Here is a 24577-nt window from a genome sequence, read left to right as displayed (position 1 = left end):
ATTGGGAGGGAGACAAACCATAAGTGACTCTTAATCTCACAAAACAAACTGAGGGTTGCCGGGGGGAGGGGGTTTGGGAGAAGGGGGTGGGATTATGGACATTGGGGAGGGTATGTGCTTTGGTGAGTGCTGTGAAGTGTGTAAACCTGGTGATTCACAGACCTGTACCCCTGGGGATAAAAATATATGTTTATAAAAAATAAAAAATTTAAAAAAAAAAAATAAAAGTGGATTTAGAAAAAAAAAAAGGAATAAGTCACTGAAATAAAAAGTACAGCATAAGGAATATAGTCAGTAATATTGTAATAACTTTGTATGGTGACAGATGGTAACTACACTAATCATGGGGAGCACCACATGATGTATACAACTGCTAAATTACTATATTATACACCTGAAACTAATGTAACATTGTATGTCAACTATACCTCAGTAAAAATATAAAATTAAATTTATTTTTTTTTTTGAAAAGGAGAGAAATGAAAGAATCAGTTAAGTTAGATAACTTGCTGGAAGTCATTCAATTAAAACTAGAGTAATTCCAAGGCCCAACAAAGCTAGAGTAATTCCAAGACCCAACAAAGCTAGAGTAATTCCAAGGCCCAACAGTCTTGCAGTTCTGCCTCCCTGTGGAAGAAGCTGAAGAGCCAGGAAAAGCTTTCTTTTCCTCCATCCCAGGAACTGTGGTCTTACTTGAACATAATTAGGTCTCGAAAGTCTTGCTTTCTGTTTTTTTTGTGTTTATTTGTTTGTCTGTTTGTTTTCCCTGTGATTCTTCCATACAATCTACCCAAGGTCTTCATACCCTAGGTGGACTAGCCAGAGAGTGAAATCTTGACAAACTCACTGTGTCAAGCATTGTTCCTTTCAGACCCAGAGGAAGCTCAGCTCAGCCCATACACTACATCCTTTATTCACAGATGTAGTGGATCACTCATCCATCACGTAGTGTTTCTGGAGGTCTCATATTATGCTTTAGTGGCACCGAAAGAGGGTCCCAGGGAAAAGTAAGAGACCGATATTAATAGATGCCAAGCACAGTACAGGACACTCTGCAGGATGCAAGCAATGTGCTGGATTACAGCAGGCACTTGAAAGAACTTGCTGCCAGCTTAAATAAACCAAAAGTAAGGCAGAGAGAAATTAAATGTCCTAAGTGTCCAATATGTGCCCCAAACCTTGCTACATGTCCTAACTTACATTATTTTGTTCATTTCTTGGAACAGCTCTAAAATACAGATATTATTATCCCTTGATCATAGACATGGAAGCTAACTGAGAAACTGCACCTTGTCCAAGATCACCAACTAACAATTAGTACAACAGAAGTAAGAGCCAGGCATTTCTCTTTCCAGACCCCATGTTCTCTCCATCACACCTGAAGGATCTGGTCCATGTGTCTTGTGTGGTCTCAGGGAGCCACTGGCAACATCAAGTCATAAGATAATCAGTATTCAGTGCACAAGTGAAACAAGACCAGAAAAACCCATATTTGATGCTTGAATGTTGCTCAGAAATCCATTTTAGTGTGTTCTATAAATGTGATGGGCCACTCAGGGACTCCATGTGTCTTTAAGGACACCCTTTTGGGTCAGAATACTTCAGCCTCAACGGTTTCACGTGCTTTGTTTCAACTGAAGAGGAAGTCCTACTCACACACAGGTCCTACCACCCTAATCTGTGGTCACATTTCACAGGAAACCAAACCTAAAACGGACCTAGGAGGGGCTTTCTGCTAAAGGACACTGCTTAGAATTGAGAATAATTCACCTCATTGCATTACGGATTACTGGCTCCCAGAGTTTTCTGCAATGCTGCCACGGTGGCCCCTCACAGGAGACCAACATCTCAGCACGGGACCTTGTGCACCTCCACAGCTCTTCAGGTAAACTAAGGAGGCCAGCTCCAACTGAATGGGCATCTCACTGGCATAAAGGATCATTAGGAAAGAGCTGACACCAAGCAAAAATTGTTTTTATAACATTCAGTGCTGGGCCTTCTATAAAGCATTGAATGGCATAAAGAAAGCCAGCTCCCTTAACTCAGTTTTTAAAGAATCCTTCATTCTGCTGGAAGAAAAAAATCAAGATATGTACCAATTAAAAATTTAAAGACTAGATGTTTTCAATCTTCTCATTCTGGAGCTTAGAACCCCTGACTGTTTGCTACTAAAACCTAAAGGCCAGCCTGGTTTCTGGCTTTCTTGGCTGACCTTCATTAGGACAGCCCCCTAGAAAGGCAGACACAATTCAAAGTAGGTCATTGAAAGCAGAAGTTAACTCCTGGAGCCCCTGTGGATATATGTTTCTTTTTTTAATGTTCTAAATTGAAATAATTTCCTTTCTGGTTTGGTGTGACTTTGTAATCATGCCAACCATCCTTCCACTCACAGGAGTGAGGAGCCTAAGAGTAAGAGTGAAGGTGGGTACAGTGTTCACCTTCCAAGATGCCGGGAGGCATCTCTGCCAGGTGTTTCTTGGAAAGAACAAATAAGACATCAGTGAGTGAGATAGAAAAGAGAGTTGGTGTCCTCAAAGTCTGTCTGCTTTAAAAGATACTGACATGGCTGCACTTTATCAATAATGATTTTTTTTAATTGTGTGCAAGTGTTACTTATTTGATTATCCTCTTTGTTCTATTGTAGCATAGACCCTCAATGATGTTTCTCCATTGGTTTCCTGGGGGGCCCTCAAACCACAGGGAATGGTTATTTCAAATCTCAGGAAGGCCTATAGACCAGGTCAGTTGGAGGTCTGCCAGAAAAATGACAGTACTTCAGAAAACCTCTGAGAAACTCAAGATAAAATGTGCCCCAGAGAAGCAGGAAATGCTTTTTAGCATTTACAGCTCCATCTCTTGCTGGCCAATCTGTAGGTATTAACTCCCTTGATCCTCACACCCAACCTTTTGAGCTAGGTTAGTATTTTCCCCCATTTACAGAGGAACTTGAGTGGTCCAAGTAAATGTTCAAGGTTGCCCAGCTACTAATGCCATAGGAGAATTCAGAAGTACCCTGACTTCACCTGAGCTGACTGATAAGAATGATGTTTCTTGGCAGCTTCCTGGGGTTCATCTTAAAGCCGTTCCTGGAGCAGTGTTAGAAATATTTAATGGTGATATTTCTCTTCTTCTCTCCAAGGAGCCCACTTAGACAACTCCATGAACAAGACCATTCTAAAACCAAAGATTATCCTTTTCTGTACCATCTGGCCAGCGCTGGCCTTAGCATCAGGAGACCATATTTCTAGCTCACTTTGCCTTGAGTCAGGTTCTGTCCTGGAAAGACTGTGGGATTTAACATCTGACGAGTTGGTCGGGATCCAAATTCTTGCCACTTGGACCAATCCTCAATTCCTGCATCTTTATAATGGACCAAGATCACATAACACTTGCACTGACAACTTTTTAGCTTCAATAATATACTATTTATACTAAATGAAATATGGCACATATTTAGCACTTAGTAAGCACTCAATAAATGTCAACTTACTCACCATTACTTTCCTTACCCCAAATCAGTGCTGACCTTACTCTTAAAACATTCCCATGATTACCATGGAATTATTAATATGGATGAATTTATGAATATTTTATTTTAATAATCTCATTAAACAATAGTAATATATCACAGTTGCATATGATATCACAGTTGCATAGTCTTGTACAAGCAGCCTTTACTAAGTGGGCAGGGTGACACCAGGTCATTTAAGAGATGTTGCCACTGAGGCTCTGGGAAGTTGATGTGGTTGTACAATATGGTGAAATAGAAAAAGAAGGTGCTTTGAGGTCAGTCAACACTGTATGTGAATGTGATGTGTGACTTGTGTCTCTTTGGGTAAGTGACTTAACCTCTCTGAGCTTCAGTCAGCTGTTGATGATGTGTTGTAACTCAAAACTGGGTAAAATAATACACTTTGTAAGTTTGTGAAGATGAGAGCATACATATGGTGTCTGACACAGAAATCACGTTCAGGAAATAGACAAGTGGCAGCTGAGAGGTACCACTGCCAAGGTCAAACAGTGAGTAGCAGAGCTCACTCTAGAAGCATCTTTTTATGAACACCACTACATAAAGCACTTATATTCATATGTCAACTATAATTCAATAATATATTTTTTTTAAAAAGCAGTTATAGGGGCACCTGGGTGGCTCAGTGGGTTGAGCCTCTGCCTTCAGCTCAGGTCATGATCTCAGGGTCCTGGGATCGAGCCCCGCATCGGGCTCTCTGCTCAGCGGGGAGACTGCTTTCTCCTCTCTCTCTCTGCTTGCCTCTCTGCCTACTTGTGATCTCTGCCTGTCAAATACATAAATAAAATCTTATAAAAAAAAAAAGCAGTTATAGACAACATTGTAGACAATTGCCATGGTGTACCAAGACCCGAGTTCTGAAGAGTTCCTCCAGGCTATACCTACCCGTTCTAGTGTGAGAAAGATACAGGGCTCTAAGGGGTTACAGCATTAAACCGAGATAAGTACTTGAATCTAAATTAGGTTGAAGATTTTTACTGATGAAACAAAATGTCCAGTGATGTTGCAAGGTGAATTATCAGTAAGTCTGAAAAGATATGGCTAAAGTTCAGTATCAGTAACTTAAGAAAGAAAAATTACCATGGAAAACAGAACTGTGAAAAAGTCATTATGGAAATATACTTTGTGGTTTTTGTTTCATTTGTTATTTTGTGGATGGGATACATTGGAAATCATCATCATGGTTCACTCTCTTTTTTTAGTAGGTATATTTAGTCTTACTCTGTACAAAAGAATGCTGGTGTTCAGAGAGATTCCCTACACTGTCCACTTTACACAGTGAATAAGAGGTAAAGCCAAAAAGGGGACCTGGGTATTCCTGAGTCCCAAGCTCCTGTGAGGCTTCCTCAGTGCTCTGCTGGATGTGTTCAGGGTCATGATCATAACATCATTTTCTTTCAAACTAAACAACAGCATTTTTTGATGTCTCAGATAGACCACAAGCAATAGCAAATTGGTATATGAGTTTGGTTATTTTATCTCATTGGTGATGCTAATTGAAGGACTATTTCCCAAACACTTAAGCATAATAAATAGAAGTTCACCATGCTGACATGACACTGTGCATAGTTACCCACCACCTAAACCAAGAGGAGTCAGAAGATCTGAACATGACATGGAAATTCCATATCCATGTGTTTGAAGACACAGCCTTCCATTGTGGTGGGTTTTCTGTTGAATTTAGTGTGAGGTAAATATGAGGGGTGCCTAAGGCCCAGACCCAACCTCTGAGAGAGTTAAGCTTTTGTGGGGTTCTGGTGGACCCATATTTAATCATGGGTTTTGCAGATTTCATCTAAGGCTTTCAAAGTTGATAGGACTCAGCAGTATTATCTCATTCTGGCATTCTGGTCCATGTATCTATCTTCTGTGATTGTGAAGTGTTAAAAGTGACTTAGGTTATAAGTTCCTTTCCAATAGGCAAATCTATCCAGGAAACCAAATTAATGTAGGGAGGTAACTTCATGCAAAGAAAGTCAGAGCTGTGTCATTACACTCTCTGGACTCCCTGAACTATCGATAGTCTGATGTCTTGATAGGCACCTGAGAGCCACTCTGCCCCATAACTCCTATGGATGTTCATAGCTCAGGTCCCCCTTAGTCCTGGGCATGTCCGGGGATCTCCTGACCAGCTCTACCTCTATGGGAATTCCCCATAAGAACACTTTCCAACCCCAAACTCTTACTTCTGTTCCCAAGATCTTCCTACTACTTGACTCCACCTATTCTTTGAGAAAGAAAGAACCTGGGTTTAGGTTCAGACTGTTACTACCTTGCAGAATGCTTTCAACAGCTTATTTAATCTCTCAGAATCCCAAGTCATCCTTTAAAAGATGGAATTGCAATACTCACCTTCTGGATGTGTGGGCAAGAATGCGACGCAGTACATAAAAAATTACTTATTATAGTGCAAGGCAATTATTAAGAGCAAAGCAAAGGATAGTGGCTATATTATCATTTTTAGCACAGTTATCATCAGCTTAATATGTATTCAAGCAAACCTCCATTAGGTTCCTTGGCTTCCTTTCCTTCTTTAAGAGTTTTGACCTAAAGAAGTCCTGTTTTAAGGTGATTTCTCCAGAAAGCTAATTTCCTCATTTTCATATTTATTTTAATCATTCATCTTTCAAAGCCTTGGAAGTGTCTTACAACTCCTCAAATGTACCAATCCTCTAAAAATATTAAGACTTATTGAAAAAAGGTACAAATTTCTTAAAAACACTTTCCTTGCCAATTTGAAATCCTACTGTCCTTCACAGTACTGATACTTTTAGAAATTGCTCAATAGTTACCTGTTGAACTAGATCGCATAACCATTTATAGTTGACAAGATACTTTCACTTCCATCATCCCATTTGGTCTTCAAACCCATCCTATGAGCAAGGGAGGGTGAGTGTTTATATCCCCTTTTTCAGACTGGAGAAACAGAGTCAAAGTTGCACAGAGCTCTGTACGGTTAAGCACACTGGGTCTTAAAGACCTGCTTCCTATCTTGCCGGGCCAGTGAACCTGAATAAAAGAAGGGGGAGAAGAAAGAGTTAATTATATGGAGGAAGCTCAATTCAGGGGTTAAGTTCTAAATGCACTTGAAGTTTCAAAGAAAGCAGTGACCTCATCTGAATCCATACTGTGCATTTGTTCACTAGACAGATTTGGCTCAAGAGGGCTCTTGCTGAATAAAATGACAGAATTGTTCAATATTGAAAAATCTAGGTCATTTGGATTGTTGCCTGAGGATGGAATCTAAAGTAAACAGGGTGTCCTACATAGGGTTCTGGCATTCAGCAGATGGTGTTATTGTTATTGTTATTGTTGTTATTGTTGTTGTTGTTGTTACTGATTACATTACTCTCAGTTCAGTGTCTATTAGATTACCTGGCTTTTCTTGTCCTGTATTTGGGCTTAAAGATGCTCTCGAACTTCTTTGAGACCCACTTTATTGTGAAACAGATCCTCAGAAAATGACCAGCATATAGCTGATGCTTAATAAATGACTATTTTAAGAATGACAATGCTTTCACTATGGACCTTTAGATGTCCATGGGGGAGGTAGGGTCCCTGGACCAATCTCCATCCAAGGGCCAGCCTGTAAATTGTGTCAGGTAATGGCAGAGAGATGATAGATGGGTAGGTAGGTAGATAGATAGATAGATAGACAGACAGACAGACAGATAAGGGCCTGGAAGTGCTAGCCCCACTCAGTGTGTTTCTGCCTTGATTTTATGAAAGCCAGATGCAAACAGGTTGAAATAAACAGGAAAACCTTTATTTTTTTCTGATTTTGTTTTAATTTTTATTGTGTTATTTTAGTCACCATACAACACATCATTAGTTTTTGATGTAGTGTTCCAAGATTCATTTTTTATTATAACACCCAGCACTCCAAAACATCTGATTAAGCTCTCAATAATCTACATTTTGTTTTTGCTACAGTCTAGTTTTATCTGAGCAGTAAAACCACCTCGATGATAAGAGAGCAGGAAGAGGGAAGGATGGGAGAGAAGGAGGAGGAGGAGGAGGGGAAGGATGAAGGAAGCGAGGGTAGAAGGAAGAGAGGGCGGTGAGGAAACAGCATGAGTGAGTGAAAAAAGGGATAAAGCAAGAAGCTATTTACTACAAAATGAGAAAAAGTGGGGAAAGAAAAACCCTACCACGGAAGGAAGGGAACACTTTCTGCAGCAGAGAAAAAGATATGAGTTTTGAAAACAAAATGCACCAATGGGGATATATTCTAAAATCTATAGTTTGCATCAGATCACTAAGGGTGTTTTCAAAATCATTTAAAATAAGAAAAAAAAATGGATGCAGGTGCATATTACCTTGAGATACTTAAGGGAGGTTACTTGTTACCAAGACAGTTGCAAAATCTTTTTTTTTTTTAAATAATATGCCCATACTTAATAGCAGAAAAACTAGAAAAGCAGTCTTCTATATTCCTCAAAAAAAAATCTATAATAACAATCCATTTGACTCAAATGCCTCCATTTATTGGAAATCCAATAAAATTAAATGTTATACTTAATTAAATGTAGCTGATTGTTCTGACAAGGTACAGAAATATAAATCCAATCAGCACACAGCTTCCTCTACGTCTGAGCATCTCTAAGATGTAACTTTCTCATTTTTTGTATGAAATAGAAGAAAGCCGTGTATAACTGTGATCAAATCAATAAACATCTGCATCTGAGAAGTCAGATGTTTCAACATGTTTACTCAAAGCGTATGCATGTGTGCATGGACAGACATACATGTGCACGCACAGACACACGAGCACATTCCTTGGTCCTAGTCCCCAAAATATTCACACAGTGACCCCTCATTCCCTGCCTCAACTCCAAGTGACATCTGTCATTTGGGATCTGTTGGATGTGACTATTTAGAGAACTAGATGTGTATTGTATGCACTTTATGCTGGATTCTTTCTTGTTTTCAAGGTTTAATGAAAAAAAGCATCAAACCTTAATTCTGACCCTCCCCTCCAGCCTTGACCCAGTTTCAGCTGCAGAGCTACATCGTAGCTTCCTGACCATCTCTAATATCCTCCCCACCAGTTCAGAGTTAGCTTTCAGCCATTTCCTGTGTCCATTCAGATACAGTCATTACTGGCATGATGTTTCTTAAACTTTGAAATAAAGAGGCTAGCATTTTTATAATAAGCCTTATCTTTGAGGAATAAGTGAGAAGTATTTGAGAGCAAAAAAAAAATCTTCACCATAAATGCATTGTTTTTCCTTCATAAAATATTAATTTCAGATCAGGTGAAATGCAGCAGAAATATTTATGATAACATGTCTCTTTGCAAGCTCAGTTTGGTAGCACTGGTGAATTCCCAGTGGAGAACAAGAGTTCTCCAGGATAACAAGGAAATGTGATTTGTTGCTTTACATATTTCCAATTGTTTAAACTGCTTATGGTACCATAAGGGTATTAATTATTTTCGGATTAAGATCCGCACCAAAATCCAATCCATTTATAAAACAAGTCTTCCCTTCCTAACATATTCACTGAGACCCCAGATGAATTTCAAGCTTAGAAACAGCCATTCTGGTTTTAAAGCCCAAATCTAATGTTCGTTCTTTGGAAATCTTAAGCAAATCTTATAGTCTATCTATAGGACCTTGCTTTCTTTATTTTAATAGTTTTCTGAAATATTTATGTGCTTTAACCATCAAATCCATTATCTTCTTAAAAAATGCTTTTCAACCCACAAAGTACTTAGTAAGCTAATTGAATGTAGTAACCGAGACCATCCCTCCAAAACCGTGTGGCTATTTGGCCAAAATGGATGCTTAGAGCAGGGACTCCTCTCAGCTCCCAGCCATACTGTGCTCCTCTCTTTGATATGGCCCTCTGTATCCCTTGAGAGCAATGGATTGTCTTTTAATGTTGGTACCATAGGGTAAAGCAATGTTGCTCAAACTGGACTCATTTTGGACCCCAAGGAGTTTCAGAGCCTTAGATGTCTGTAAATCCCATGAGAATTCTGTCACCGAAATGAAAGCACAGATCTCTAAGCCAAAATGAATTAAGAGTGTATTCTGTTTCTCCTGCCTAGGCTTTGGAAGCTGGTACATTGGTCCGGCAATTATAGCACCGTGTTGGCATTTAAGAGGAGATTTGCATTGGCATCTAACGTTTAATACAGTTGATATCTCTCCTTGTTGGAGAAATAAACAGTGATCATGAAAAGAGGTGGCCTGTCCTCACAGACTCCCCAGGGCCCCAGGATCTCCTGCCAGGTTCCTCCCTGACTGTGGGCCCCCACAGGCAGAGTGCAGCTCTTTTTGGGAATCCCACGTGCTTCTGCCAGCATTCCCACCGCAGAGCCAGCTCTGGACATACCAGTGCCATTTGCACCAAGGACCCTGCTGTGACTGACAGATGGTACCTAAGCATGCCTTCTCTTTGATCACAAAAGCCATGGTTAGCCTTTGTTTCTGTGGCTAACTAGGAAGAGAAACTAAAGGAAATGCCCCAATTTGTTTTAAAAAAAAATAAAATAAATGTACAAACACATGTGATTTTTCTCCCTGGCTGGACCTTATAGCATCTCTGGGTTGCTCTTTTATCTTGGACAATCTCTAGACCTGGAAGCTCCATGATGGCCTGGGGGTCTCCTCTCCCTTCCATTATCATGCCCCAAGAAGGAGTCAGGACAACTCATAAGGAGCAGTAGAGAAACGAGTAATGAAATCCTCCACTGACCCCAGGAAGGTGCATGGACCCCTCTGGGCATGCTTTCCTCTGTGTTCCAATACCACCATATATTCCTCTATTATTTACAGACACATATTTAATATAGTTGCTTTCAGTGCCATACAGAAACAAACCAGTGTTACAAGACAGGGCCTTGTTCTGTGGTCTCTAATTCCTAATATCTCCATGGATGGTGCTTAACACATAGCAGAACCTCACAGAATACATGAACAATCCCAAACCCAAACGACAGTCGTGGGAGCCTGGGTTTTCCTCACTCATTGCCTATAGTGAGATCTGACACAGGAATTACTGCCTGGTGAGATTCGAAGCCTTTACACTCTTATCTGCGGTGTCAGTGTTTGGATGCAGTGGGTTTGCTTTACACATTTCACTGAAAATTAACACAGAAATAACTTCAAGCATATAGAGTTGTTATGAACAGTGGCATGGCTGAATTTCCATTTAGGATGAACCGGGGACAGTGAGGCAGATGGATGTACCCTTTGGTACTTCACTTAGGAATGAGAAAATGCCAGTGTGTGGCCCCAGGCAGAGAGCTGAGAAGGGAAGCTCTCACGTCCACTTCATTCTGCTGCCTTGCGCCTCAAAATACCTGGGGCATTTTCAAAAATATCAGTATCTGGGCTCCACCCCAGGACAACTGGATCAGATTTTATGGGGCTTCAGTGGTTGTAATAGTTCCCCAGGTAATTCTGAAGGTCAGAGAACTGTGAGAACCCGCTTGCCCCACCCATGGTCATGAGCAGAGGGAAGTGCTTCTCATTTTGAAGACGAAAGCCTCTAAGTCATACAGGACGTTTCATCTTAAAGTTCAAGTTAACGTCAATCCCTATCTTTCCATATCTTAGATAGCTTAGATAGCTTTCCTGTAATCCTCACAGGAGCCTTACCATACCTGTTGTGTTACCCCCACATCACGTATGAGCGAGCTGAGTCTCAGAGCAGGTAGATTGTTGCCCCAACGTATTACTAAAAAGTATCAAGGGCGATGGTTTGCAGTTTATTGTACGTGCAATGTAGGGCCCGTTACTTAACTTCCGTGAATGTCAGTTTGGTTTTGTTTAAAATAATGATGATAATACAGAACCTACGGGGTTACCTGGGGTGGAGCAGGGACACATAATAGGCGTTGGATGTTCATTACATACACATGTCAGGAAGGGAAGAGCCTTGATAATGTACCACTTTCCTAAAGCCTATGGACACGAAATTCTGTCTGCTCACCACACCTCATTCTCACCACATCCTTTTCAAAGTGACTGAGATCAGATAGAACTACAGCATTCTGGGGCAGCTCTTAGACACTCCGAATAAAGCAAAGAGCGGCTTATCTTGGAAAGCGCCACCCATTACGTCATGCTGATGCCACCACCTGGTTGGCTTGTACTTTGTTGTGGGTCCCTAAGACCCCAAATTTTGCTTTTTAAATGCTAGAAAGTTTGGATGCTTCTCACGACATTTTGAAATTCTTTTTATATAATAGGCCGTTCACATCTCTCGCAAGCTGCTAGTTACATCTTTTCTGAACACTTACTAAGATTTTAAATCACGAGCTGTTACAGATCAAATAATTTACAAAGGTTGAAGAACATGGCAAAAGTTAAAGGTTTCCTCCCCAGCCCCTACCCTGTCCATTCCCGATGCCCTCCATGTGAGGACTTCAGCAAAGCCTCTGCAGGAAGCTTGATTAGAGAAGACAGTAAAATGGGAGAAACATAAGAACATACATCCAACTTTTTTAGACTATTTTTTGTCACCAAATATGAAAGAATTACAGGGTTTTTTCTTTAGGATTTTTTTTTTATTATTTCTTTTCAGTGTTCCAGAATTCATTGTATATGCACCACACCCAGTGCTCCATGCAATACATGCCCTCTGCAATATCCACCACCAGGCTTACCCAACCTCCCACCCCCCTCCCCTCCAAAACCCCCAAAACCCTCAGTTAGTTCCTCAGAGTCAACAGTCTTTCATAGTTCGTTTCCCCTCCAATTTCGCCCAACTTTGCGAGAGCACAGAGAAAGAGGTAGAAGCAGACTCCCCACTGAGCAAGGAGCCCAACATGGGGCTTAATCCCAGGACCCTGAGCTGAAGGCAGATTCTCAACTGACTGAGCCACCCAGGCACCACAGAATTATAGTTTGTTTGTTTGTTTTTTTAAATAGAACTATTCTTTCTATCTTTTTTATATTCATTTTTATTATGTTGTGTTAGTCACCATACTGTACATCATTAATTTTTCATGTAGTGTTCCATGATTCATTTTTTGCATATAACACCCAGTGCTCCTTCAATGCATACCCTCCTTGATACCCATCACAGAGCTAACCTGTCTCCTCATCCCACTCTCCTCTAAAGTCCTCAGATTATATTACAGAATCTTTGAGCTGGAAGAGACCTATTTGGCCACACTGATCATTTTTCAGGTGAAAACTGAGGCAGAACACTTCAGTACCATGTTCAAGGTACTTCAAAAATCCTTGTTCAAGGATATACAGAAGATGGCAGGTGAGGCTGGAAAGCAGCTTCTTCCCTGGGGCCACATCCCCAAGCCTCTGATCTGAAGCAGTAAGCCCTTGGAGGGGACTGTCCTGCACCCTATGATCCTTCCATTTAAATTATCTTCCTGTATCCCATCTCAACATTGCTAACTGATGCACTTAAAGAAATGAAGGCAATTGCACTACTAGATATTTACCCCAAAGATACAGATGTAGTGAAAAGAAGGGCCATCTGTACCCCAAAGTTCATAGCAGCAATGACCACGGTTGCCAGACTGTGGAAAGAACCAAGATGCCCTTCAACAGAGGAATGGATAAGGAAGATGTGGTCCATATACACTATGGAGTATTATGCCTCCATCAGAAAGGATGAATAGCCAACTTTTGTATCAACATGGACAACTGGAAGAGATTATGCTGAGTGAAATAAGTCAAGCAGAAAGAGTCAATTATCATATGGTTTCAGTTATTTGTGGAGCATAACAAATAACATGGAGGACATGGGGAGATGGAGAAGAGAAGGGAGTTGAGGGAAATTGGAAGGGGAGGTGAACCATGAGAGACTATGGATTCTGAAAAACAACCTGAGGGTTTTGAAGGGGTGCGGGGTGGGAGGTTGGGGGAACCAGGTGTTGGGTATTAGGGAGGGCACGGATTGCATGGAGCACTGGGTGTGGTGCAAAAACAATGAATACTGTTACGCTGAAAAGAAATTTAAAAAAAAAAAAAATGAAGGGAGTGTTTAAGCAACACATTTAAGTGGTGGGTGGTCCTGAAGTGGGGAAGGGGGAGCAAATCTGTCCTATGTGACCATAATCAAATAATTTAATTCCTCTAAATATTAATATCCAAAAATCAATGTCAGTATAACCCTAGAAACCCAAATGTAACATAGCTGAGGTTACAGCAATCTGCAGACTTTGTTATACAAGTGATTGCTTGTGCATCTTTCCATAATGTTGTATTGTTTGCAAAACATTTTCAGATGCATCAACTGATTTCATAGTTAAAACAGCACAGTAAAAGAAAGATTTATGCATTAGCATTTATAAATGAGGAGACACCGACAGCTCCTACAAGGTCACACAGACGGTTAACAGCAGTGCTGGGACCAAGCAGCATCCTTCAACGTTCAGTGCAGGACCTTTCCAGTATTTGGTTCACATCATTTGTGTTATATGGGTAAAGGTTCAAGCCCTGTTCCCCACCTCCATGGAGGAGACAACTTTCAAAGAGGCCAAGCCCTAGATATACCACACCACATCCAGAGAGGACTGTCCGTGAATGAGAACCTAGCAGCTGTCTCCCCTTTCCATGCAGCGACTCACTGGAAGCAGAAAGTGGGGCACACAGCTGTGAAGTCACACACAGGGTTTCTGAACACCTGGAGCTTAGTCTGGCTCTTCAATGACTCTCCTGCCTTTACTGGTCCAGGACATACAGCTCAAGTCCAAAGCCTAGTCTTTGTCATGCGTGGTCCCTAACAATCCAAATCCCAGTGGACTCCTTCCCATGTACTATCAACATTCAAGCTGCTGACCCCCGTGTTCCGACAAGCAGGATAAAGCCTCTCCGGAACACTGGGTATTCTAACATCTTCATATCTTTGCACATGTCACTGCATTTGCCCAACACACTTCCCCTACTTCTGGGCTAAGAAAAGGTAGACTCACTCTGCAAGACTCAGTTCAAGGACTCTCTCTTTTGTGAAGATTCCCCTGGACTCCAAAGCATAGAGGATTGGTTTTGTTTCATATGCAACTGTTTTTACAAAGCATTTAGATAACAGCCATCCTAGAAAGAGGCAGAATCTATATGATACTGAGTTTTAGGAGTGCCTTGAGGACAGAGACTATGTCTTTTTGGGCACAATATTTGCACAAAGTAAGTTTTCAGTATATAGCAGTTGGATAGATGGATGCATAAATGCCAACGGATGGCTGGCAGGATGATCTAGAAGTGCCTAGTGCTCAGTGGGGTGTAATATGGTAACTGGCCAGGAAATGGCATTTTTAAGTCCTATGCATTCAGACTTCTCCTGCACATGGGTGATTTGGGGCACTTAAGTTAACTTCCCTGAACCTCATTTTTTTTTACCATTGAAGTCCACTCCCTACCCTGCTATGCTCAGACAGGAGTCCCAGGAGGCTGATGGGTAGAAACTGCAACAATGCCTCCTCACCCTTGGGTTCCTGTTGAGTTTGGCCAATGGGAGACAGCAGCAGGAGATTCTGGCCAAGAGAATTGTGAGATGGGGTTTTCTCACCCACCACACTTCCTCCCTGTGTGTCCCTCATACTGTGGAAGCCTTGGTTCCCTTCCCACTAGCCCCGTGTCTGGGTCCCAGTGACCCCTAGCTCCCCTGACTCCTCCAGGCCCAAGCATGGCAAAAACACACCCAGGCCCTTCACTTTCCTTTATGGTTTCCCCATACCTTGTTCATACATTTAAAATTTTTTTTTTAATTTATTTATTTGACAGAGAGAGATCATAAGTAGGCATAGTGGCAGGCAGAGAAGGGAAAGCAGGCTCCCTGCTGAGCAGAGAGCCCAATGTGGGGCTCGATCCCAGGACCCTGAGCGGAAGGCAGAGGCTTAACCCACTGTGCCACCCAGGCACCCCTGTTCATAACCTTTAAATCATCTTCTTATTAAACTTCTCAAATTATCAATTTGAGCATGCTATCTGTTTCTTGCTAGAACTCCAACTGATACCATGGGCAATATCCTTCATACCCCCAGGGCCTTTATGTAGATTAAATGTAATCACTGATGTAAAGCTCTTACTGAATAATCCCAGGGTCTCTTTGGCTAATTTATATGGTAAATGGAGTTAATAATCTCTCCTATGTGAGTGAATACAAGCCACAAATAAAATGTTGTGTTCTGTGCAAAGTGCTATAGAATTGAAGCTTCCCAATAAATATTTCATGGCAGGTCACGCTTGGAAAGGAGAAACATTCCTTCTCCTGCATGAGCACAGGCGCCCAGAGCAGAGCATCCCCCCCACCCCCCTCCAAGCAGGGGCTAACACATCCTGGGTGCCCAGGGGAAGTACACAATTGCACGCTAGAGAAAACCAGACTCAGGATGTGTGTGCTCAGCTCCCCGGGGCAGACAGGATGGATCCTGACAGAAAGAGGACAGCATGTCAGGGAAAAGTCCCCTCCCCCACCCCGCTCCAGAAATAAACCAATTATCAACCTGGATTGATTCTCTCCCCATCACTTCCTCTTAGCTGGCACCTGTGTCCCATTTTAACAAGAAACGACAGTAGCGTTCACCAGAATTAAAACATGATGTGTCTGGCTCAGTAGCGAGTTCACTTTTTGTTTCTACAGGCTGAACTGAAGATCCCTCTTATTTGCGGGGAGCCAAGAACTATGAACAGACAGTAAGTACTGTGACGTCACTGTGAGTCCCAATCTCCCCTCTCCTAGCGAAGGAAGGAAGGGTGCTCCCGCAACCCCCGTGAGAAGGGCATTTCCGGTTTCAAGGCCGAGCCAGAGAGTCCAGGGTCGAGGTCGTGCGTGTTTGTGTTCACTGAGCGTCTTTTCGATAGCACTGGCTTTTTCTGTGGGCAGTCCACTTGTTCTTGCCCAGCATGGGAGTGCCACCAGGACGGGGACAAGACACCCCAGCACCAGAATGCTCGAAGGCCACCCCCAAATACCACCCATTGTGTTACACCCCATTGCCTGAAGGTAGAACCAAAGCGACCATGGTTGTCACACTTGTTCCCACCGCAGAGAACTTAGAGTCCAGCTGTCTTTTTGTAGAGCACCCAGAGGGGTGAAGTGGTCAGTTGAGGGTATCCTAATGTGTATCTGATTCCACAAAAAATACCCATCCTGTTCCTGATGTGTATGACTATAATAAATAAAAAAAGAGCAGACCTCCAATTCGTAAGAGATATTTATAATGAAAAACACACAAAAAATGTTTTTAATTGAAAATTTTGGGTGTACTAATTTTAAAATCAATCTACTTTGCTTTATTGTGCCAGTTGGAAAGGTAGCGCTATTATTCTGTCATTGTGTGAGACAGAGCATGAGTTTCAGAGTTAGGAACACCTAGTGTGCATCCTTTGTTTTGCTCCATCATTTTACAGCTGTTTGATATTTGGGACATTACCTGATCTTCCTTCCAGAAAGCAGGATCTGTCCTGGAGAAGAACTAACTGACTGGTTTCTAGGTGGATTCCTGGCCCTGGAGGGAGCCTGGGGAACAGCCCAGGTTAACCAGGTGATGCCTGGGTCTCCTAGGTGGATGCCGGAGGCAGGGTTGGTGTCCAGAGTGACACAGAGGGGGCTCTTCCAGCATCACAGCTTTCCCAGTTGCCCCCAGGTGTCTGGAGGGGGACAAACTGACACACAGCCAGCCCCAGGCCTGTGGGATGTAGAAGCTGGGGCTGTTGCATCCCTTCTTGCCATGGAAGTGCAGCGGGAGCTTCCTGGCACATGGTTCACAGGTGGGCTCTGCCTTTGGCTCAGAATCTAGCTCATCGAGCATCTCTTCGGTATGAGGTGCCAGGACGCCCTTCTTTTCTTTGATCTTACGAGTGTGGTGGCGAGCGTGGCCAGATGGCAGGCACCACCACCTTCTCTGGGCATCAGCTTCCTGGTCTAAGTGACTCCTCTGAGACAGCACAGAAAGTGGGGATGGAGCCAGGGCTGGAACTGGAGTCTGATTCCAAATTCTATTTATCCCGTTCTGCAGGAAACTGAGGAAGGCAGGGGCTGGGCAGGTGAGGCCAGCATAAGTCAGAGAGCTGGCTGATCAGGGTTGCATGACAAAGACAATGAACTACAATCACTGATGGACATGGCAGTCAGCAGCTTCACTGTAAGATAAAGTCTGTGGCAGTGGAATGAATGGTAAGGCAGGTGCATCTGCTTCCTACCAACCTGGGTGGCTTAAAACAACCAAAACTGTGTTCTTTCAAAGTTCACGGAGACAAAAGTCCAAAATCAAGTTGTGCACAGGCCCCTGCTCACTTTAAAGCCTCCGAAGAAAATCGCTTCTTAACCACCACTGCCACCTTGTCCCCAGTTTCTGGTGGTCCCAGGTGTTCCTCAGCTTGTGCCTACATCACTCCACTGGCTGTCTCCACTCTCACTGGCCTTTTTCTCTGTGTCTATGCCTTCTCTTCCTCGGCCTGTCTCAGATCTCCCTCATGTTTCTTTTTTAAGGACATTTGTCATTTGGTTTAGGGTCCCTCTAATAATCCAGGATGATTTCATCTCAAAATCCTTAACTTAATTACATCTGCAAGGACTCTTCTTCCTCATAAGGTCATGTTCACAAGTGTCTAGGATTTGGGCATGGAAATATTTTAGGGCTGTCATTCAACCTGCTAGGGCATGCTTTATTTTCAGACCCACCCCCTTCTTGGGGGGGACTGTGGGGTTACTTTGACAATCTCAGCAGTATGTGCTGAAAGTTTCCAACTGGTTTTGTGATTGAGAGCCCCTACCCTGCATCCCTGCTTCTGTTTCTCCCTGTGATTCCACACTATGCCAACATTCTCCTGCATAGAGAAGAAAGGTGTCTCCCTCCCATGAGGACTTTGGGTAGCTTTGATTTTTAGCCAGACAGTTGACCTTTTGGCAATCTCATCTCATCTCATCAGGCTTCCAAAAGGAGGCTTTACGAGTTCAGCATTAAAATCGTGTGTGATGTGAAGCTCCCAGAGGACAGACTGCATAATCACAACTTCATAAACATTCCTTTTCTCTCCTTAGGATCCTGAATCAGAATCTGTATTTTCACAAGCTCCCCAGTTGATTTCTAGCCACATTAAAGTTTGAGACACACCTGGCTAGAACAGTGGCCCAGAGAGCTCTCTCCTTTCTGGCACGCTTGAGAAGCAGCTACGATATTTGCCAAGATAGGACTCAGAGAAGGCCGTCACATATGGGATGTTGCAAGAGCATAATTTGGAAATTTTTGACCCTCCCACCATATACACACATACACACACACACACAAACACACACACACACACACACACACACACACACAGGTTTTGCCCTGCTCTGCCTTGGGGGAGCACTCCTTTCTCTGTGAAAATCATTAGACCAGGGCAGTAGATTTTAAACCTGACTGAACAATAGGATCATCAAGGAGGCTCCAAAGGAAAAGCAATTTCAGAGTCCTCCCCCAGACCAAAGGAATCAGAATGCCTGGACACTGACTACTTATAATGCTCAACTCAGTCTTATCCACAGCTAGGGTTGCAAAATGCCGTTGCAAGAAGTCTTACAACTCCGTAACCTGGAGTTCTTTGTAATTTTCTAATCTGGAATTCTAAATGACCTTTGTAACTACAGCTAGTCCCTTACTGTCTGCCATTGGGCACTTTTACAATGAATGAATGAATGAATGAATGAATGAATGAATGAACAAATGAACAAACGAATGAACACAAATGAAAGGATGGTATAGAGATAAATTACACATTTACACACACACACATGTATGTATACATATATGCACTATACAAGTATGTGCACATGTATTTCCCTATAAATGTGTTAGTTCAGTCAATAACATTTACTGAGTATGCACTGTTCTGGGTTTCAGGCTAGGGACCTCTCTTATAAAGATGAGAAGGTTCTAGTCCCTACCCTCAAATAGCATTAGCTGTATGTTGTGCAGATCATTTTAGTCTTACACAAAAAGTGATGGGAGAGCAACACCAATGCTAAGGACTCTGGATATCACGGTCCTAAATTCCTTCTGAAATTAGCAGGCTATTTCATATTTCTTCTCCCTGCAACAAACTTTCAGCCTCCTGAACAATCTATCAAAGTACCTAAAGTTCCACTCCTTGGAGTGCATCAGTGCTGTTAAAGTAGGGTAGACAGACCTACCTACTCCATCAGGGCTGGATGAAGGGGTCTTGGCATTTGGTTCCAGGATCTCTTCATCATTCTGAACAGAACTGATAAGAACCTTGGTGCTACAGCTCTAAGTGTTTTGAAAGAGATGGAGGTCATGGGAGTGATCATCTTTAGGCCCTTACAGTAAGCAAATGCCCTACCCTGGCCAGGCTGCTTTGGGCACTCAAGAGGGAGACACACTCAACACATCCCAGATTGGAGGCTGATGGGGGCAAGCGCCCCTGTAGAGCCCACTTTGGACTGTGCTGAAAAAGTATGATGACCAACTGACTTTGCTCATTGTTAAAATTACTCAGTCTTCATGGAAATTTTAGAAAATATATAAAAGTACAAAGAATGAAACGAAAGTCACCATTTATCTTAGCATCCAAATATAACCACTATTTTGCTGCAGGTTTCTGAAGTCATATTTCTGTATCCTTGTGTAATATATTAAAATTTCAGCAAACCTACTTTTAACAATTCTGCTGTTTTCATTCATTCATTCACACCATTTTGTGTTATGAGCATGGTCCCACATTATGACCTTCTTCAAAATCACAGTGTTTTAAGGCTAGTACTTAAACAAGGTTCACAATCATTTAACCGTGATTCCAAAGCCAAAACCTCCAAAATACTGAAAACTGCCTGTAACTAATTTGGCAGTAAAACTTGACCTACAATGAAATGAAGGTATGTATGCTCTTCATTTAACCCTCTTACTGTTAATATATCTTAATGTTTTACAGCACAAATATCAGTGTGTTTAAAGACCAGGCATTGCTCCAAAACCTACAGGTGAAATTGTTGGTATCATTACATGCACAATATTACTTTCCAAAAATCCAAAATATTCTGAATCCTTAGCCCTAAGGAATTCAGGTAAAGAATGGCAGACATGTATTTTATCCAGTGGTTTATTTTATCTTGACCTTGGTGTTGGACATTTCAGTTGTTACCCATAAAGTTTATGAGGCAGTTTTATTGCCAATTTAAACTTTATACTCTAGGAGTATTAGAGAAGGCTGCGTCACTCTGGTCCCAAACATGCAATGCTGTGTCCTATCACATGTAAAACAAATCAAGACCATCTATTATTTAACAGGGACACAGTTTCGATCAAGTTATCTGACAACAAACCACTATTTCTTCTCTTGTTTTAGGAAACTTCTCTTTCATATTCCTTTATTTGGGCAAGAGTTGATGATAAACAAAGCAAACCAATACAATAGTTTGAGAGCTAGAGAGAGTCTTAGAGGTATGGAATTCAAGCTGCTACCCATGGCTGTAATTCCAGACTTGAGAATCTTCTTGAATACTCACTACCTTCTGAGGCAGTCAGCAGCTTATAAATTGGAGGAAAGCTCCTCTCTGTATTGAGACCAACAAAGCCAACTTCTAGGCTGTGTTATTCGTTGACCCTGTACATTTCACTAAGGAAATAACAATCTCCCCTGCCGTACTTTTCCAACCTAAGTGCACAGTCTGGTTGTGCAAAAGGAAGGGTAAAGAGATAAACAGCGCTACAAACTGGGAGTGCCTACAGGCCGGCACAAAACTAGCCATTTACATCAGGATATGTGCCACACTGTGTGGCTATGTAGCACAAAACCCCACTCCCAGGTCACCACATAAGACTGCCAGCCAGGGTAACATGTCTTCAAATTCAGAGTCAGCTAGAGTCACATGAGTTGGATTCTGAAGTCCATGATCATTGTACCATATTGAACTGTTTCGTGATGTTCAAGAATATCATCTTTATGTATTTCTCATCAGGGACACATCCCCAAATCGAACGACTGTTTTGCTTATGAGAGGCATATTTTCTCTTTGAAACCTTGCATGATAAAAGCCACTCAATTGCTGGGTGGGGATGGATATCAGCTTCTCTCCAAAGAGCCCAGCTCACTGTCTGGTACACAGGAGATGGCCCATAAATGACATTTCTCTTCATATGTATGCATGATAAAACTCCCAGTAAACTCTAGGTCATTATTTTCCTCCCTGATATAGGTGAACAACCCCTGCCTTCGACCTCAGGGAACAACTTCGTTTTGATTTGCAGAAATTCATAAGTGTAAATCCCACTGAATCTTGGAGAAACGAGAAGCTGCAATTTTGGCATCCCGAGATCAGAGTCTTGCACCCAGCAGAGTCAGCAGTGTGGCTGCCTTCCTAGTTCCCCAGAAGTAATTATGAACCAGCTTTCAGGCCAACCAGGCCCATCCGCTGGTGCCATCAGAGTCGCATCGCTACCATTCAGCTTCGTGGTTGGCTGGTAATTAAAAAGCTGCCAGCTGTGAGAAACACAGCTGAGATCCAGGGCGAGCATTTGCCAGAGGTTGCAGACATGGCTGGTGGTTCCTGTGTAGGAACAGCAAGGGCGGCTGACCCTGAGACTCATGGAGATAGGTGGGGATGGGCCAATGGAGAAGTCCAAGATAGTCTTCTTTCCCCTTAATGGCAAAATTACCAGCTGTTAAAGGAACGAACTGACTTCACTCACCTGCCGCCACTCGGGAAACTTCCAGTTGACCAAACTTGGTGTCCTGCTGACTAGCCACAAGGTTGGACTTTTCTTGCTTATGCCTTTAACAACATCACAAAGGATAGAGAAGGCTATGACTTATTTTGAGTTTACTGCTGTCATACCAGTAAAGTATATTCATTGTAGGAAATTAAAAAATGCAAGGACATCCATACAAAGGAAAAAGACCATAACAGAACAACTGAAAAGTGGCCAATGTTATAGACATACTTTAAACTTTCTTATAAAACTATGCATTCTATTTTGTTTTTTTTAATGTTAATATATCATAACTGTTTTCCAGTGTTTCTAAAGTCTTTTCCATAGCTTTACAATCTTTCATCATTTAGACACTTCATATTTTATATTCTCCCACTGCTAGAAAACAATACACTTTGACAAGTTCTATTAATACCTCTATGTCTTAAGATACTGTGTTTTATCATCTGGCAATGCACAAAACCAACCACCCCAGGGAAGTCCCATGAGCCAGGCCAATGTTTGGAGAACCTGACCCACAATGACAACTTATAACAATTGCATAGTATTTGAGTGTGTCAATGTGCAGAGAAATTGAAAGCAAGGTCCAGCATTTCAGGTTGGGTCCTCCATGAAGTCAAAACCACTACTCACCCACTTATCCTAGTCTCCATATACACAACATTCCCCCACCAATAAGACACAGGAAGAGAGGAAAGCAGGCCTCATGAAAATTTTGGTCATGTTGAAATGCACCTGATACCAAAACGCTGAAAAAGTTTTCAAAAGTTGTGGAGGGACTTGATGTGGGATCAAAAATCAGGAACCTAGAAAAAGGTAATCATTAGAAAGAGCAAAAGGAATTTCCCAGAGGCCTGGATACACAGAATTTCAGTATTCCTGGTGAAGAGAGATCACGTCACAAACCAGAGCACAAGCCAAATATCAAGTAGGAGGGCATCTTTTATGGTTCTGTTCTCACTTTCCATTCTTTAACATTAATTTTTCTGAAGGGGGGTGGGATTTTTTTTCAGTGATTATTTTGTCTTTGTTTCTTAAATAAGCAGGCTTTTATTGAACTTTTTATTTTGAACTACTTTTAGACTTAACAGAAAAATTGCAAAATAGTACAGAGTTTCCATGTATCCTTCACATACATACTCCCAATTTTTTTTTTATTGTGTTCAGTTAGGCAACATATAGGTACATCATTAGTTTTTGATGTAGTGTTCAATGATTCATTAGTTGTGCATAACACCCAGCGCTGATCATAACACGTGCCCTCCTTTTTTTTACGATACATATTTTAAGAGCTTAAAAATTATTCTGTTGAGTTAGTCAAAGAGGAAAGTAATAAAGTCAAATGTTTATTTAGCTCTCCCAACAAGGAGGCCAAATACTTCTGTGATTAAGAGAGTGGACTCTGGAGTCATCTACTAGGATTATCAGCTCTACCACTTACTGGCTGTGACATTTAAGGCAATTAATGAGCCTCTCTGAGCCTTTGTTTGTTTTGGTTTTGTTTTGGTTTGGTTTGGTTCTATCTATTAAATGGAAGTAGTAACTATCTCAAAGAAGCTTGAGAAGGGTTAAGTTAAGTAACTTAATATATGCAGTATGGGGTACTGTGGTGGGTTAGTCATTTAAGCATCTGCCTTTGGCTTAGGCAATAATCTCAGTGTCCTGGGATCAAGTCCCAAGTTGGGCTCCCAGCTCAGCAGGGAGTCTCTTTCTCCCTCTGCCCTCTCTCTCTGCCTCTCCCCTGCTGTTTGCACTCTCTCTTGCTCCTCTCTCAATAAATATAATCATATATATATATATATATATATATATATATATATATATGCAATATGTTTAGCACTGTGTCTGACACAGAGGGGGCACTCCACAGATGTTATAGCAGATTGTATTTTCTGAACATGACACATGCTCTAGTGCAATGTGACCTGGATACTTCCCATTCAGAAGTGAATCTTTCCTCCATCTTCTTTAATTTGTGTAGGCCTGTGACAGCACTGACCAATGGAATATGACAGAATGGACACTGTGCCAAGTCTGGGAACAGGCCTTCGCAGCCAGGCGGCTCTGGTTCCTGCCTTTGGAAGCTGGCTTCCACTGGTCATACACTATGACCACCATGCTGTGGGAAGTATAAGCCATGTGGGAGAAGCCCCCATGGAGAGCCAAGGAGGCTAAACGGCACCAGGCACCAGGCACCAGGCACCAGACACGAGAGCTGGAAGGCCACCTTGGGCCTTCAGCCTGGCCCAGCTCTGAGATAACCATCTGAATGCAACAGCAAGACAGAGCCTCAAAGGAACCCTCCCAGCTGAGAGCCAGGAGAGATAAAAATAAATCCTCATTTCTAAGCCACTGCTTTGAAGTGATGAGTTATGTAACAATAGATGTCTAGAATAGATATTGTCTACTATTTTTAT

At 42.0% G+C, this 24577-nt stretch overlaps 1 protein-coding gene across 1 annotated transcript in view; it reads left to right on the top strand.

The window, feature by feature from the left end:
• Positions 1 to 1681: 1681 nt before the first annotated feature.
• The window catches only part of CLNK (cytokine dependent hematopoietic cell linker), a 165574-nt gene continuing 142678 nt past the window's right edge, over positions 1682 to 24577 (top strand). The window contains exons 1-2 of the mRNA XM_013044762.2: positions 1682 to 1885; positions 16091 to 16143. Coding sequence (XP_012900216.1) covers positions 16133 to 16143 — 11 coding nt within the window. The 5' untranslated portion in view covers positions 1682 to 1885; positions 16091 to 16132. The remainder of the gene's footprint in view (positions 1886 to 16090; positions 16144 to 24577) is intronic.

Source organism: Mustela putorius, unplaced genomic scaffold (genome assembly GCF_011764305.1).
Source record: "Mustela putorius furo isolate JIRA1106 unplaced genomic scaffold, ASM1176430v1.1 tig00000083_pilon_pilon_pilon, whole genome shotgun sequence".
In the NCBI taxonomy this organism is placed as follows: Eukaryota; Metazoa; Chordata; class Mammalia; order Carnivora; family Mustelidae; genus Mustela; species Mustela putorius.
This window is presented reverse-complemented; position numbering and strand designations above follow the sequence as displayed.